Source organism: Octopus sinensis, linkage group LG11 (genome assembly GCF_006345805.1).
Source record: "Octopus sinensis linkage group LG11, ASM634580v1, whole genome shotgun sequence".
Lineage (NCBI taxonomy): Eukaryota > Metazoa > Mollusca > Cephalopoda > Octopoda > Octopodidae > Octopus > Octopus sinensis.
The window spans coordinates 41,002,426-41,016,628 of NC_043007.1; the positions used below are offsets into that span (position 1 = coordinate 41,002,426).

At 35.3% G+C, this 14,203-nt stretch overlaps 1 protein-coding gene across 1 annotated transcript in view; it reads right to left on the reverse strand.

The window, feature by feature from the left end:
- LOC118765266 (solute carrier family 22 member 8-like) overlaps positions 1-14,203 on the reverse strand; it is a 34,387-nt gene that overhangs the window by 888 nt on the left and 19,296 nt on the right. The window contains exons 8-10 of the mRNA XM_036507007.1: positions 7,897-8,017; positions 1,793-1,865; positions 1-191 (exon numbers count right to left, since the gene is read on the reverse strand). The exon at positions 1-191 is cut by the window's left edge and continues 888 nt beyond it. Of these exons, the coding sequence (XP_036362900.1) occupies positions 60-191; positions 1,793-1,865; positions 7,897-8,017 (326 nt within the window). The 3' untranslated portion in view covers positions 1-59. The remainder of the gene's footprint in view (positions 192-1,792; positions 1,866-7,896; positions 8,018-14,203) is intronic.

Genomic DNA, 14,203 nt, shown 5'->3' on the forward strand with positions numbered 1-14,203 from the left:
AAATGCAATATTGAATACAATTCTTACATGCTATACACTCTCAGTTCAATATCTCCGAATCAAATCACGTCGTTGATTTTCTGTGGTAAAACAAGGTTTCCTGTTTCTGGTAGATATATATGAAGTAAAATGGAAGAAACTATACATCCAGTTCCTATGATAATACCTGGAGCCCATGGAATATTCAAAGCCTGTAGATGGAAAATAAAGATTTAACTGAAACTGTTTAAAATATAAACATCGACCGATAGAAACAGATCGCGACGACCAACGAGAACTCAAAATAAACCATAGTCATGGGTAATGAGGGTAAGCGGGAATTAGAAGAGATCACATTTGCTTTACCCGACAAAAATTATCTCAGCCACTAGTATCAGACATACGGCCAACGTGTGTGTGTATGTGGGTGTGTACTGATGGATGAATGGATATGTATTTATATATATATGTGTATGCATGTGTATATATGTATATATATGTATATACACACACACACATACACACACACACACATATATATATATATATATTGTAAATATTTATTGCCAGTGGGTAACATACATAAATAAAACTCATAAGACATAACATATTCTTAAAATTATAAAGTGTATAAAATATTTTATACACAGACAGGAGACCTTTGACAAGACTCCTTACATGCTAGAAAGGGCAGTTAAAACCCAAACCACGAAAAAGAGAATTCACGATGTACGCTGTTATAACACCAGAACGAACAAAAAATGAATTAGTTAATCCCGAACTCGAGCTTCTCTATTAATTGCCAAATAAACAAATTTGGAATCTTTAGATCGCCAGCGAGGTGGATGGGTGGATGGATGGAATGATGGATGGATAGATAGATAGATAGATAGATAGATAGATAGATAGATAGATAGACAGACAGACAGACAGACAGACAGATAACTAGGCAATTCGAATGCAAAAACGAATCATTTTTCATAATTTACATTTGACGGATATTTGTCTTTATGTTCTTTGTTGTTAACACATTTCAGCTGATATACCTTCCAGCTTTCATCAGGTGTCTTGGGGAAATTTCGAACCTGGTTTCTCATTTCTAAGGTATTTTTTGATGTTGTTATTATTATTATTATTATTATTATTATTATTATTATTATTATTATTCAGGTCGCGACCTGGAATCTAACTCGGAATTATGGGATTAGTAGCCCGTGCTCTTAACCACTACGCCATATGCCAATGGGCATATGGCGTAGTGGTTAAGAGCACGGACTACTAACCCCAAGATTCTGAGTCTGATTCCAGGCAGTGATCTGAAGAAGAAGAAGAAGAAGAAGAAGAAGAAGAAGAAGATCGAAAAATACCTAAGGAATGAGAACCCTGGTTCGAAATTTCCCCAAGATACCTGATGAAGGCTGGAGGGTGTATCAGCCGAAACGTTGTGTTAACAACAAACACGATGAGGACAAATATCCGTCAAATGAAAATAATGTACATAATTGCTCATCTCTTAAATATAGAACCGAATAATTTTTCATCATATGCATATGTTTTTAAGTATGTATGTGTGCGCATATACACGTCATACCAGGTATACATGTTATAGGTGTTATATAATAAAAGCTCAAGCATGAAAATATTAACCACGCATGATAATTTCAAGCGAAGACTACAATGACACTGCACAAAAGAGACATTTTGTTGATAAAGACCGTATCTAACATATGCACTAAGGAAAAAATCATCGATAGCAGTGCTTGTATTGGAAAATGTTAATAGTTTATAACAAATAAACTGATAGTTCACTTACCAATAGTTTGAATAAAGGTGTTGACAAGCCTACGGTTCGAACGAAAGTCGTAGCAAAACCGGATCCGGCACTTCTGCATTGAAAATTGAATTATATTATAAACAAACTTATTCAAATTTCTCCCCAAGGAAGTAAAAATAAGTGTGGTAATAAATAAAAAATAAAGGTGTTAATATATAAAAGTATTGACTCTCGGGGAAAGTCAAACTTAAAAAGGGGAGATGTTGTGGTGGATTCCGAACACCCTCGTAAATGGACAGTTGTAAATTGTTTAAGTATGCATGCGTGCTGGAGATGCAACAAACAGTGTGGCATGTGCAGACGCTGTGTAAAAACGGTCGTTAGAAGTCGTTTGAGAAGCGAAATCGGAACTACGTGTTGGTGAAGTGATAGTTGTTAAATGATTATACAAGAAGTCCGCAATTACAACAAAACATAACAGTAATTCGTAATGCAAGGAACTGGCGTCAGGCAAAAGTAAGTGCCCCTCCGATCCCTCAGAGTCGATTTGGTTATGAGATACCTGATGGATACAAGTTCCTTGATTGTGACTGATGTAGACAGATTACTTGATAATGAGCTTGATGACTTAGTAAATGTAAAAGACTGGGCAGGTGATGGAACTTTTAAATGCTCCCCAACAATATTTCATCAGTTGTACACGCTTCATATTCAAGTGGATTCATTTAGTGTTCCACGTCTGTTTGCATTACTTCCAAACAAGAATCAAGAAACTTACATCCGCCTTTTTAATAAGCTAAATGAATTATGTCAAAGGAGAGCCCTGAAAACGTTACGATGGATTTTGAAAAAGCTCACATTAATAGCTTTTTGTCTGTGCTTCCTAGTGCTTCTATCTCATGTTATCTTTCTCATCTATCTCAAAATGTGTACAAAAAAGTATGTGAATTTGGATTTAAGGAAATATACCATCATGATAATGAGTTTGGCATTAAAATCAGATGCTTTTCAGCGCTGGATTTTCTTCCTCTCGATGATGTGATTGATGACTTCAAATATTTTGTAGATGACGACGTTATTCCGCAAGAACTTGTGTCCTACTTTGAATTATCGTACGTAGGATAATTGCGAGGTAGAGGAATTAGTCAACGAAGAACTTCTTTGATTCCCGTTGATAGTAGGAATGTCAGTTTTAGAACAGAAGCGGATATGCCTCGCACTAACCACCATTTAGAGGCATATCAAAACGCACTACAAAGTTCTTTAACTAGCGCACATCCGAATCTATGGAAATTAATTACTGCATTGAAAAGGGAAGAACACTTGGCACAACTGAGAAAGGTTGAATTTGAAAGAGGTGAGATCTGCAAAACTAAAAAAAAATATGAATATTTAAACAAATAGTTGCAGATAATTATTAGGCGATACAGTCCCGAAAATAAGATGAATATTTATTAGAAATAGCTCATAACCTTCATCATTATTGGAGCTTTTAGTAATATTTTTATGTTTTACTGAACTTTTTATTCTATCTTTATTCAACTTTATATGTTTTTTATAGTATCAGGTGTGAAATTACCAGGAGTGAAATTGACTGGCACTCAAATTAACAGTAATCAAATTACCGGAGTCAAAATACCGAAAGTGAAATTTCCAGGTGTCAAATTACTGGTTACCGTCATTATTCAGTTTTATTTGGAGATTTTTTTTACGATAGAGAAGGAGCTGGTTTCAAACCTAGATCCAAGACTCCTTTATTGAAATTTCAACATCAACAAAGTATTTTTGCATGCATGTATGTATATGTGCTGTGTTTGGCATCAGTGCATGTGCAGATTTGTATGTTTTGCTTTGTGCCTGTATTTTCATGCATATAATTGCAATTCTAACCATGAGCATATATATATATGTGAACTGATAAACTTCTGGAGAGTTTTACAAATTTTTAGTTCCAGTGATGGCTTGGATCTATATTCTTCGAATTATCTTTCTCGTTTCTGATTTTGAGAAGCGTAATTTCTCAAGATTGGTACTTAGGCAGCGTGCTACATATCCCAGTGTCCCAAAAGCTAAGCCTGAACTCATAATCTTGGTAAAGTAACTGCACATTTCTCAATAGCTCCGCGTAGATCTTTTCTTTTTCACTGATATTTAGCCTTATGCTCACACCCACTGAGTAGATAATTTCCACTACTACTGTACACAGTTTCTGTCTTTCTGTCTGTCTGTATGTATGTATGTATGAATGTATGTATGAATGTATGTATGTATGTATGTATGAATGAATGTATGTATGTATGAATGTATGTATGTATGTATGTATGTATGTATGAATGTATGTATGTATGTATGTATGTATGTATGTATGAATGAATGTATGTATGTATGTAGTATGTATGTATGTATTATGTATGTATGTATGTTGTATGTAGTATGTATGAATGTATGTATGTATGTATGTATGTATGTATGTATGTATGTATGAATGTATGTATGTATGTATGTATGTATGTATGTATGTATGTATGTATGTATGTATTGTATGTATGTATGTATGTATGTATGAATGAATGAATGAATGAATGTATGTATGTATGTATGTATGTATGTATGTATGTATGTATATGTATGTATGTATGTATGTATGAATGTGTATGTATGTATGTATGTATGTAATAATGTATGTATGTATGTATGTATGTATGTATGTATGTAATAATGTATGTATGAATGAATGAATGAATGTATGTATGTATGTATGTATGTATGTATGTATGTATGTAGTATGAATGTATGTATGTATGTATGTATGTATGATGTATGTATGTATGTATGTATGTATGTATGTATGTATGTATGAATGAATGAAGAATGAATGAATGAATGAATGTATGAATGTATGTATGTATGTATGTATGTGTATGTATGTATGTATGTATGTATGTATGTATGTATGTATGTATGTATGTACGTAAGTACGTAGTAGTACGTACGTACGAACGAACGACGTACGTACGTACGTACGACGAACGAACGAACGTACGTACGTACGTACGGACGGACGGACGGACGGACGAACGTACGTACGTACGTACGAACGAACGTACGTACGTACGTACGTACGTACGTACGAACGAACGTACGTACGTACGTACGTACGTACGAACGAACGAACGAACGTACGTACGTACGTACGTACGAACGAACGAACGAACGTACGTACGTACGTACGTACGTACGTACGTACGTACGTACGAACGTATGTATGTATGTATGTATGTATGTATGTATGTATGTATGTATGAATGAATGTATGTATGTATGTATGTATGTATGTATGTATGTATGTATGTATGTATGAATGAATGTATGTATGTATGTATGTATGTATGTATGTAGTAGTATGTATGTATGTATGTATGTATGTATGTATGTTGTATTGAAGGTTGTATGTATGTATGTATGTATGTATGTATGTATGTATGTATGAATGTATGTATGTATGTATGTATGTATGAATGAATGAATGTATGTATGTATGTATGAATGTATGTATGTATGTATGTATGTATGTATGTATGTATGTATGTATGTATGTATGTATGTATGTATGAATGAATGTATGTATGTATGTATGTATGTATGTATGTATGTATGAATGTATGTATGTATGTATGTATGTATGTATGTATGTATGTATGAATGAATGTATGTATGTATGTATGTATGTATGTATGTATGTATGTATGTATGAATGTATGTATGTATGTATGTATGTATGTATGTATGTATGAATGAATGTATGTATGTATGTATGTATGTATGTAATAATGTATGTATGTATGTATGTATGTATGTATGTATGTATGTATGAATGAATGTATGTATGTATGTATATGTATGTATGTATGTATGTATGTATGTATGTTGTATGTATGTATGTATGTATGAAGGAATGTATGTATGTATGTATGTAGTATGTATGTATGTATGTATGTATGTATGTATGTATGTATGTAGTATGTATGTATGTATGTATGTATGTATGTATGTATGAATGAATGAATGAATGAATGTATGTATGTATGTGTATGTATGTATGTATGTATGTATGTATACATGTATGTATGTTGTATGTATGTATATATGAATGATGATGTATGTATGTATGTATGTATGTATGTATGTATGTATGTATGTATGTATGTATGTATTTGTATGAATGAATGAATGATGTATGTTATGTATGTATGTGTATGTATGGTGTATGTATGTATGTATGTATGTATGTATGTATGTATGATGAATGAATGTATGTATGTATGAATGTATGTATGTATGTATGTATGTATGTATGTATGTATGTATGTATGTATGTATGTATGTATGAATGTATGTATGTATGTATGTATGTATGTATGTATGTATGTATGAATGAATGTATGTATGTATGTATGTATGTATGTATGTATGTATGTATGTATGTATGTATGTATGTATGTATGTATGTATGAATGTATGTATGTATGTATGTATGTATGTACGTACGTACGTACGTACGAACGAACGAACGAACGAACGTACGTACGTACGTACGAACGAACGAACGTACGTATGTATGTATGTATGTATGTATGTATGTATGTATGTATGTATGTATGTATGAATGTATGTATGTATGTATGTATGTATGTATGTATGTATGTATGTATGTATGTATGTATGTATCAATGAATGTATGTATGTATGTATGTATGTATGTATGTATGTATGTATGTAGTATGAATGAAAGTATGTATGTATGTATGTATGTATGTATGTATGTATGTATGTATGAATGAATGTATGTATGTAATGTATGTATGTATGTATGTATGAATGAATGTATGTATGTATGTATGTATGTATGTATGAATGTCATGATGCTGTAGGTTATGTATGTATGTATGTATGTATGTATGTATGTATGATATGAAGGTATGTATGTATGTATGTATGTATGTATGTATGTATGTATGATGAATGTATGTATGTATGTATGTATGTATGTATGTATGTATGATGAATGTATGTATGTATGAATGTATGTATGTATGTATGTATGTATGTATGTATGTAGTATGAATGAATGTGTGAATGTATGTATGTTATGTATGTAGTATGTATGTATGAATGAATGTATGTATGTATGTATGTATGTATGTATGTATGTATGTATGTATGGATGAAGAATGTATGTATGTATGTATGTATGTATGTATGTATGTATGTATGTATGTATGAATGAATGTATGTATGTATGTATGTATGTATGTATGTATGTATGCATGCATGCATGCATGCATGCATGCATGCATGCATGCATGCATGTATGTATGTTTTGTTTTATGCTTTGAAGCACTAGTTTAACCGATTTTTTCTACTTGAATCCAGGAGAACAAACCACTACAAATCCTTGTTAGAGTGTCCGAGCGAACGATGTAAGGAAATGCTTGCTTATAATGGCAAGGAATTGTATGATATTTAATGATAAAGCTAAACCAAATACTGATATTTTGAATGTATTTAATGCTGGATCATTATGTAAGTCAAAAAAGAATTCATCTCTTATAAATGTCTTCTTCGGTTAAAATATATCAAAATGTAAATGGTACAGTAGAATTCCCTTTATATAGCTTTAGCCGGGCTATATAAACACAACCCTCCTACAAGAAGGAGAAACGACCTAACTAGAGAGATAGAGTATTTATAGAGGGAAAGTGAAATAAAAAGAAGGCACCTAACCTCGATCTCATCCCCTTTCAGCACTTACATATCTTTTATATGCCCCCACCATTTCTTTACATTTCTTTGACCTTTACTTCTGTTCCATTTTGGGGTTTTTTCTCCTCACCCACATCATCCATATCATTCATTTAGCTATTCGCTTATTTATTTATTTATTCATTTTTCTATTTGGTTAGTTTCCCAATTCTATACAATTTACTCCGTCCCATTTTTACTTTTCCTCTATCTTATTTGGAACCTTTCCCCGTTCCTCTTCTCATTCTTACTTACCTGCTCTCTCCTTTTCCCTTAGAAGCCATACAAAGACTAACTTCGTAATATTTTAAAGGAAATGCTTATTATAAGTGACTCCTTACCGTATTTCTGTGGGAAATAATTCCGAAATGTAAATCCTGTCACCACCAGTGGCACCATTCGCTGTAGCACCAGTAACAACAAACAATACCAAGCAGACGTATTTCATTGTCTCGCTTTTCTCTAATAATAATAATAATATAATAATAATAATAATAATAATAATAGCAATCATTATGATCTCAAATTTTTGCCACAAGGGCAGCTTGGGGGAAGTGGGGATGAATCGATTACATCGACCCCAGTGGTACTTATTTTATCGACCCCGAAAGGATGAAAGGCAAATTCGACCTCGGCGGAATTTGAACTCAGAACGTAGCGACGGCCGAAATACCTATTTCTTTACTACCCACAAGGGGCTAAACACAGAGGGGACAAACAAAGACAGACAAACGGATTAAGTCGATTATATCGCCCCCAGTGCGTAACTGGTACTTATTTAATCGACCCCGAAAGGATGAAAGGCAAAGTCGACCTCGGCGGAATTTGAACTCAGAGCGTAGCGACGGCCGAAATACCGCTAAGCATTCACCCACTGTACTAACGATTCTGCGAGCTAGCCGCCTTAATAATAATAATAATAATAATAATAATAATAATAATAATAAATGCCCTGATGCAGTACCAGGCAGTGGCTCTCATGGCTTCTGATCTTAACTGATTGGAAGTGTTATCATGTACATTGTTTTGTCTTGGTATAAAAGACGGGCTACAGCAAATATTCTGCTCAATACCACAGATTTGCTTGTCAGTTGTTTGACCTTAACCAGTTGAGCATGTCCCTTAGTGGCTGACGATATGTGCATCTCTGATCACAAGCAGAAGTAGTGGGGGAGCATCATAGCCATGTGTTGAGAGGGATTCTTTGGGGATTGAATAATTCACCTCTGGAAACATGGGTGGTTCTTTCAACATCCTTAAACAATCCTTATTCAGGGACCTTTTGAGCGGGATGGGCTACTCAACCTGAAGAAAATTCTAACTGGGCCCCACCTGCAAGGTCATGTGCTGTTTATCTTGATATGAGATCACCATGTCACGCACATATGGTTGTGATGCATGTGCCTGGTGTACCTTTATCAGACGGGTAGTCATGATGGGTATATTGGGCTTCGTATATTTTACCCCAGTGTCACTTTGATGGCATGCACTGCTCTCTCACTCAATAATAATAATAATAATAATAATAAGAAGAAGAAGAAGAAGAAGAAGAAGAAGAAGAAGAAGCACCTGGACGAAAACAACCTGTTTCCAGAAGAGCAGAAAGGATGCTGCAAAGGCTCATATGGCTGTAAAGATCAACTAATGATTAATAAAGCCATAACTGAAGACAGCCACAGAAAGAAGAAAGACCTCAGTATGGCCTCGATCGACTACAAAAAGGCGTTTGATAGCATCCCCCACACATGGATCCTCGAAACACTAGCCATTAACAAAGTAGCACCAACAATTATAAAATCCATAGGGCACTCTATGAATAAATGGCAAACAGTGCTACAGCTCCAAACAAAAGAGGGACTCATGAAAACCAAAGCCATCCCCATTAGAAGAGGAATATTCCAGGGAGACACGCTCTCTCCACTCCTTTTCTGCTTGGCACTGTCACCTCTATCTGATATGCTAAATAGAACTGGATGCGGATATAAATGTTACGGCAAAACGATCAGCCACCTTTTATATATGGATGACCTAAAACTATACGCTGCAAATGACAAACAGCTGGAAACACTATTAAAGACAGTTCATGGATTTACCAAAGAAATAGATATGAAATTTGGATTAGAAAATGCGCCAAAGTAACCCTGAAAAGAGGAAAACTAGTTAAGAGTAGCAACATCACGCTAGATAAAACCAATGAAATAAAAGAATTAGACCAAAGCCAAACTTACAAATACTTAGGAATCCATGAACTAGATAAGACACAACACACACGAATGAAAGAGAAAATAAAACAAGAATATTATAGACGAGTTAGATCAATACTAAAAACAGAGCTCAATGCTAAAAACAAGATAATAGGTATTTACACTTTAGCTGTTCCAGTTATAAGTTACAGCTACAATATCCTTAACTGGACACTAAATGAACTGACCAAAATAGATAGGAAAACAAGAAAAATAATGACAGGATCTAGGATGCATCACCCAAAATCTGACATAGAAAGACTATATACACAACGTATAGAAGGTGGTAGAGGCCTTATACAGTTGGAAAACTACTATAAAATAACCACCATAGGACTTCAAAAATATCTACTTCAGAAGGAAGGAAAACTTATACAAATAGCGGCAAAACACGAGCAAAACAAAAAACTGTTCTCAGTATTTAAGGAAGCTGACAAACACAAACAAGAAATCATACCACCTAATAAATATGTAGAAGAAGATGAAGAAACAACAAAAGCTATAAAACAAATGAAATCCAAACTAAAAATAGAACAGCAACGAACCATGATAAAACGATGGCAAGAAAAGCCCCTTCATGGTAAATACTGGACTAAACTAAACGCAAAAGAAATAGACAAAGAAAAATCCCAGAAATGGTTGAGAAACTCAGGACTCAAAGCAGAGACAGAGGGATTTTTAATTGCAGCTCAAGACCAAAGCCTCCCCACCAGAAATTACCAAAAGCATGTAATGAAAAGAAATATAACAAGTAACTGCAGAATATGTGGAGATGGACAAGAAACAATAAATCATATTATCTCTGGCTGCCCAGTCCTGGCTAAGAAGGAATATATTCACAGACATGACAGAGCTGGAACCTACATACACTGGAAGCTATGCCAACATTATGGAATAACAACAGAAAAAAGATGGTATAGGCACACACCAGAAAAGGTCACAGAAAATGAGAAAGCAACCATACTCTGGGATATGCCGATACATACAGATAGAGAAATTAAAGCCAATAGACCAGATATAGTTGTCAGAGATCATGAAGAAAAAAAATGCTTTCTAATTGATGTATTAATACCGGCAGATGACAACGTTTCTCTAAAAGAAATGGAGAAACTTTCAAAATACAAATACCTGGAAATAGAGGTAACCAGAATGTGGAATCTATAAACAGAAACAATTCCTATCATAGTAGGTGCATTAGGCATGATAAAAAAAATATTCAGACAAATACATAACAAAAACACCAGGACTTACAAATACATATAACATACAGAAAATCGCACTACTCGGCACTGCACACATCCTACGCAGAATAATAACCATACAATAACCATCAGAGCATCACAACAATAACCATCAGAGCATCACAACAAATCACAGCACACACCTAAGGCACACAGAGCTGCGCTCGGTAGTGAAGTGAAAGCACGCTATAAAAATAAAACTACTGAATAATAATAATAATTCTCTCTACTAAATGTACAAGGTACTGAAGTTTTGGGAGAACGAATAAGTCTGACCAACTGACGATAAGCTGTCTACTCGTGAGAATCACGATTATTGTCCCCAACACACTGAAATGCGAAGTGAACAGGACCAACTTATGGGTAGCAAGAACTCTGCAATCTTGATCGACAATCTTATTAAGGATGGTGTCTCGATAAATATACCGCTTGGTGGCTAACCTTAAAACACGTATTTTAATGTTGAGTGAAAATGTCTAATGCAAATGTATCAAATGATGGTGTTAATGAGGCTGGAACCAAAAGTGAAACCCTTTCGTCCAGCAGGCGCCCTGTTGTTGAGCAGCGCAATCTGGGTCGTTATCCAGAGACTGCTTGTACACAAAGCCAAAAGTAGAGAAGTTGGGATAATGAGACAAACCGAACGGTAACTGAATGCTGGATCAGGAGTGAACCCAGCATAAGGGGATTCCGACAACGAATGAAAGCAATCAGAAGGCATCAAGAGGAATATAAAGGAAATTGGTATAGAGCGTCTAGTAGAACTGTTACAAAAGGTTTGTCAGAATAATCAGGAACGTATTAGATAGCTGAAAAGAACGATAGCATGTTACCGCAGGCTACAGGTAGTAAGCCCGCTACGCATGCAAGACTCCATGAGCACCAACAAAACCTGTGATAAAGAGATAATAATAATAATAATAATAATAATAATAATAACAATAATAATAATATAATAATAATAATAATAATAATAAATGCCCTGATGCAGTACCAGGCAGTGGCTCTCATGGCTTCTGATCTTAACTGATTGGAAGTGTTATCATGTACATTGTTTTGTCTTGGTATAAAAGATGGGCTACAGCAAATATTCTGCTCAATACCACAGATTTGCTTGTCAGTTGTTTGACCTTAACCAGTTGAGCATGTCCCTTAGTGGCTGACGATATGTGCATCTCTGATCACGAGCAGAAGTAGTGGGGGAGCATCATAGCCATGTGTTGAGAGGGATTCTTTGGGGTTTGAATAGTTCACCTCTGGAAACATGGGTGGTTCTTTCAACATCCTTAAACAACCCTTATTCAGGGACCGTTTGAGCGGGATGGACTACTCAACCTGAAGAAAATTCTAACTGGGCCCCACCTGCAAGGTCATGTGCTGTTTATCTTGATATAAGATCACCATGTCGCGCACATATGGTTGTGATGCATGTGCCTGGTGTACCTTTATCAGACGGGTAGTCATGATGGGTATATTGGGCTTCGTATATTTTACCCCAGTGTCACTTTGATGGCATGAACTGCCCTCTCACTCAATAATAATAATAATACAGAAATTTGACAGAAAACTAGAAAGTTGTTAACAATGTATGGAACCCACTATCCAAAAGCTGATATCAACCGGCTGTACATGAAGAGAGGCTGGGGTGGAAGAGGCTTAATTGCTGTGGAAGAGTGTGCACATATGGAAAGAAAAAGCCTACTAGAATATTTACAAAACAGCACAGACAAACTACTAAGTACACTGAATATAGGGCAGGCAAGGCGGCAAGCTGGCAGAATCGTTAGCACGCCGGGCGAAATGCTTAGCGATATTTCGTCTGCCGATACGTTCTGAGTTCAAATTCCGCCGAGATCGACTTTTCCTTTCATCCTTTCGGGGTCGATAAATTAAGTACCAGTTACGCACTGGGATCGATGTTATCGAATTAATCCCTTTGTCTGTCCTTGTTTGTCCATTCTATGTTTAGCCTCTTGTGGACAATTAAGAAATAAGAAACTTTAGCTCGCCAGGCGAAATGCTTAGCGATATTTCGTCTGTCTTTACGTTCTGAATTCAAATTCCGCCGAGGTTGACTTTACCTTTCATCCTTTTGGGGTCAATCAGTTAAGTACCAGTTGCATACTTAATTGTAGAAAAGAATATAGAACAGGTGTGGAATAAGAGAAAAGGACAAGAATGAAATTCAAAGAGAGCATGTTAAACATATTGAAGAGAAATGTTTGCATAGCCAGTGTTGGAAAGCCACTGAGGATGTATCCTGGGTCTGATTTTTAAAAATGGACAATTAAAAAGAAACAGTGAGCCTAATTATAGCAGCTCGAGATCAAATGATAAAAAACAAGAAACTTGAGAAAATGTATGTATGGGGAGAAGGTGCCAGAAATATGTAGAGTGTGTGGAATGAGACAGTGGCAGACATTGTTGCAGCATGTCCCATGTTACCACGGGGAGAATGTAAGAGGTGGAAACATGAGGAAGTTGTGAAAGTTTTAAATTGAACTGTTTTTCAGAAATGGGGATTTGAAGCTGGAGGTACATGGCATGACCATCAGGTCGAAAGAGTGTTGAAGTCGGAGAAATTCTGTGGGATTTCCCTATTCAAACGGATAAGAAACTAGAAAATAATAGACCAGATATATTAATAGACAAGGAAAAGCGATGTTGCTTACTAATCGATCCCCTGTGTCCGTTTGACTCAAAGGTTGTAAAGAAAGAGGATGAAAACAAAAAAAGACAATCCTTTGCAATCTGAATTGTAAGAATTTGAGATATGGAAACTGTAAAGGTTGTGCGTGTAATAATTGGTGCATTAAGAACTGTAAGTAACGATATAGGGAAATGGTTCAAAGATATTGGAATAGAATACCCTGTAGAGCTTCTACAGAAAGTTTTCCTCTTGGGGACCGGAAAGATTATCAGGAGGGATTTAAGCACTTGAAAGACTATTGAAAGCTTATGGATACCTAAGGATATAGGTAGTAACCCACTACCCATATAAATTCTATTAGGAATAAGAAAGAACCTGAGTCGAATCACTAATAATAATAGTAATGATTTCAAACTTTGGCACAAGGACTGCAATTTCGAAGGAGTCAGTAAGTTGATTACATCGACCACATTGACCAACTGGTACTCATTACATCAACACCGAAAGGATAAAA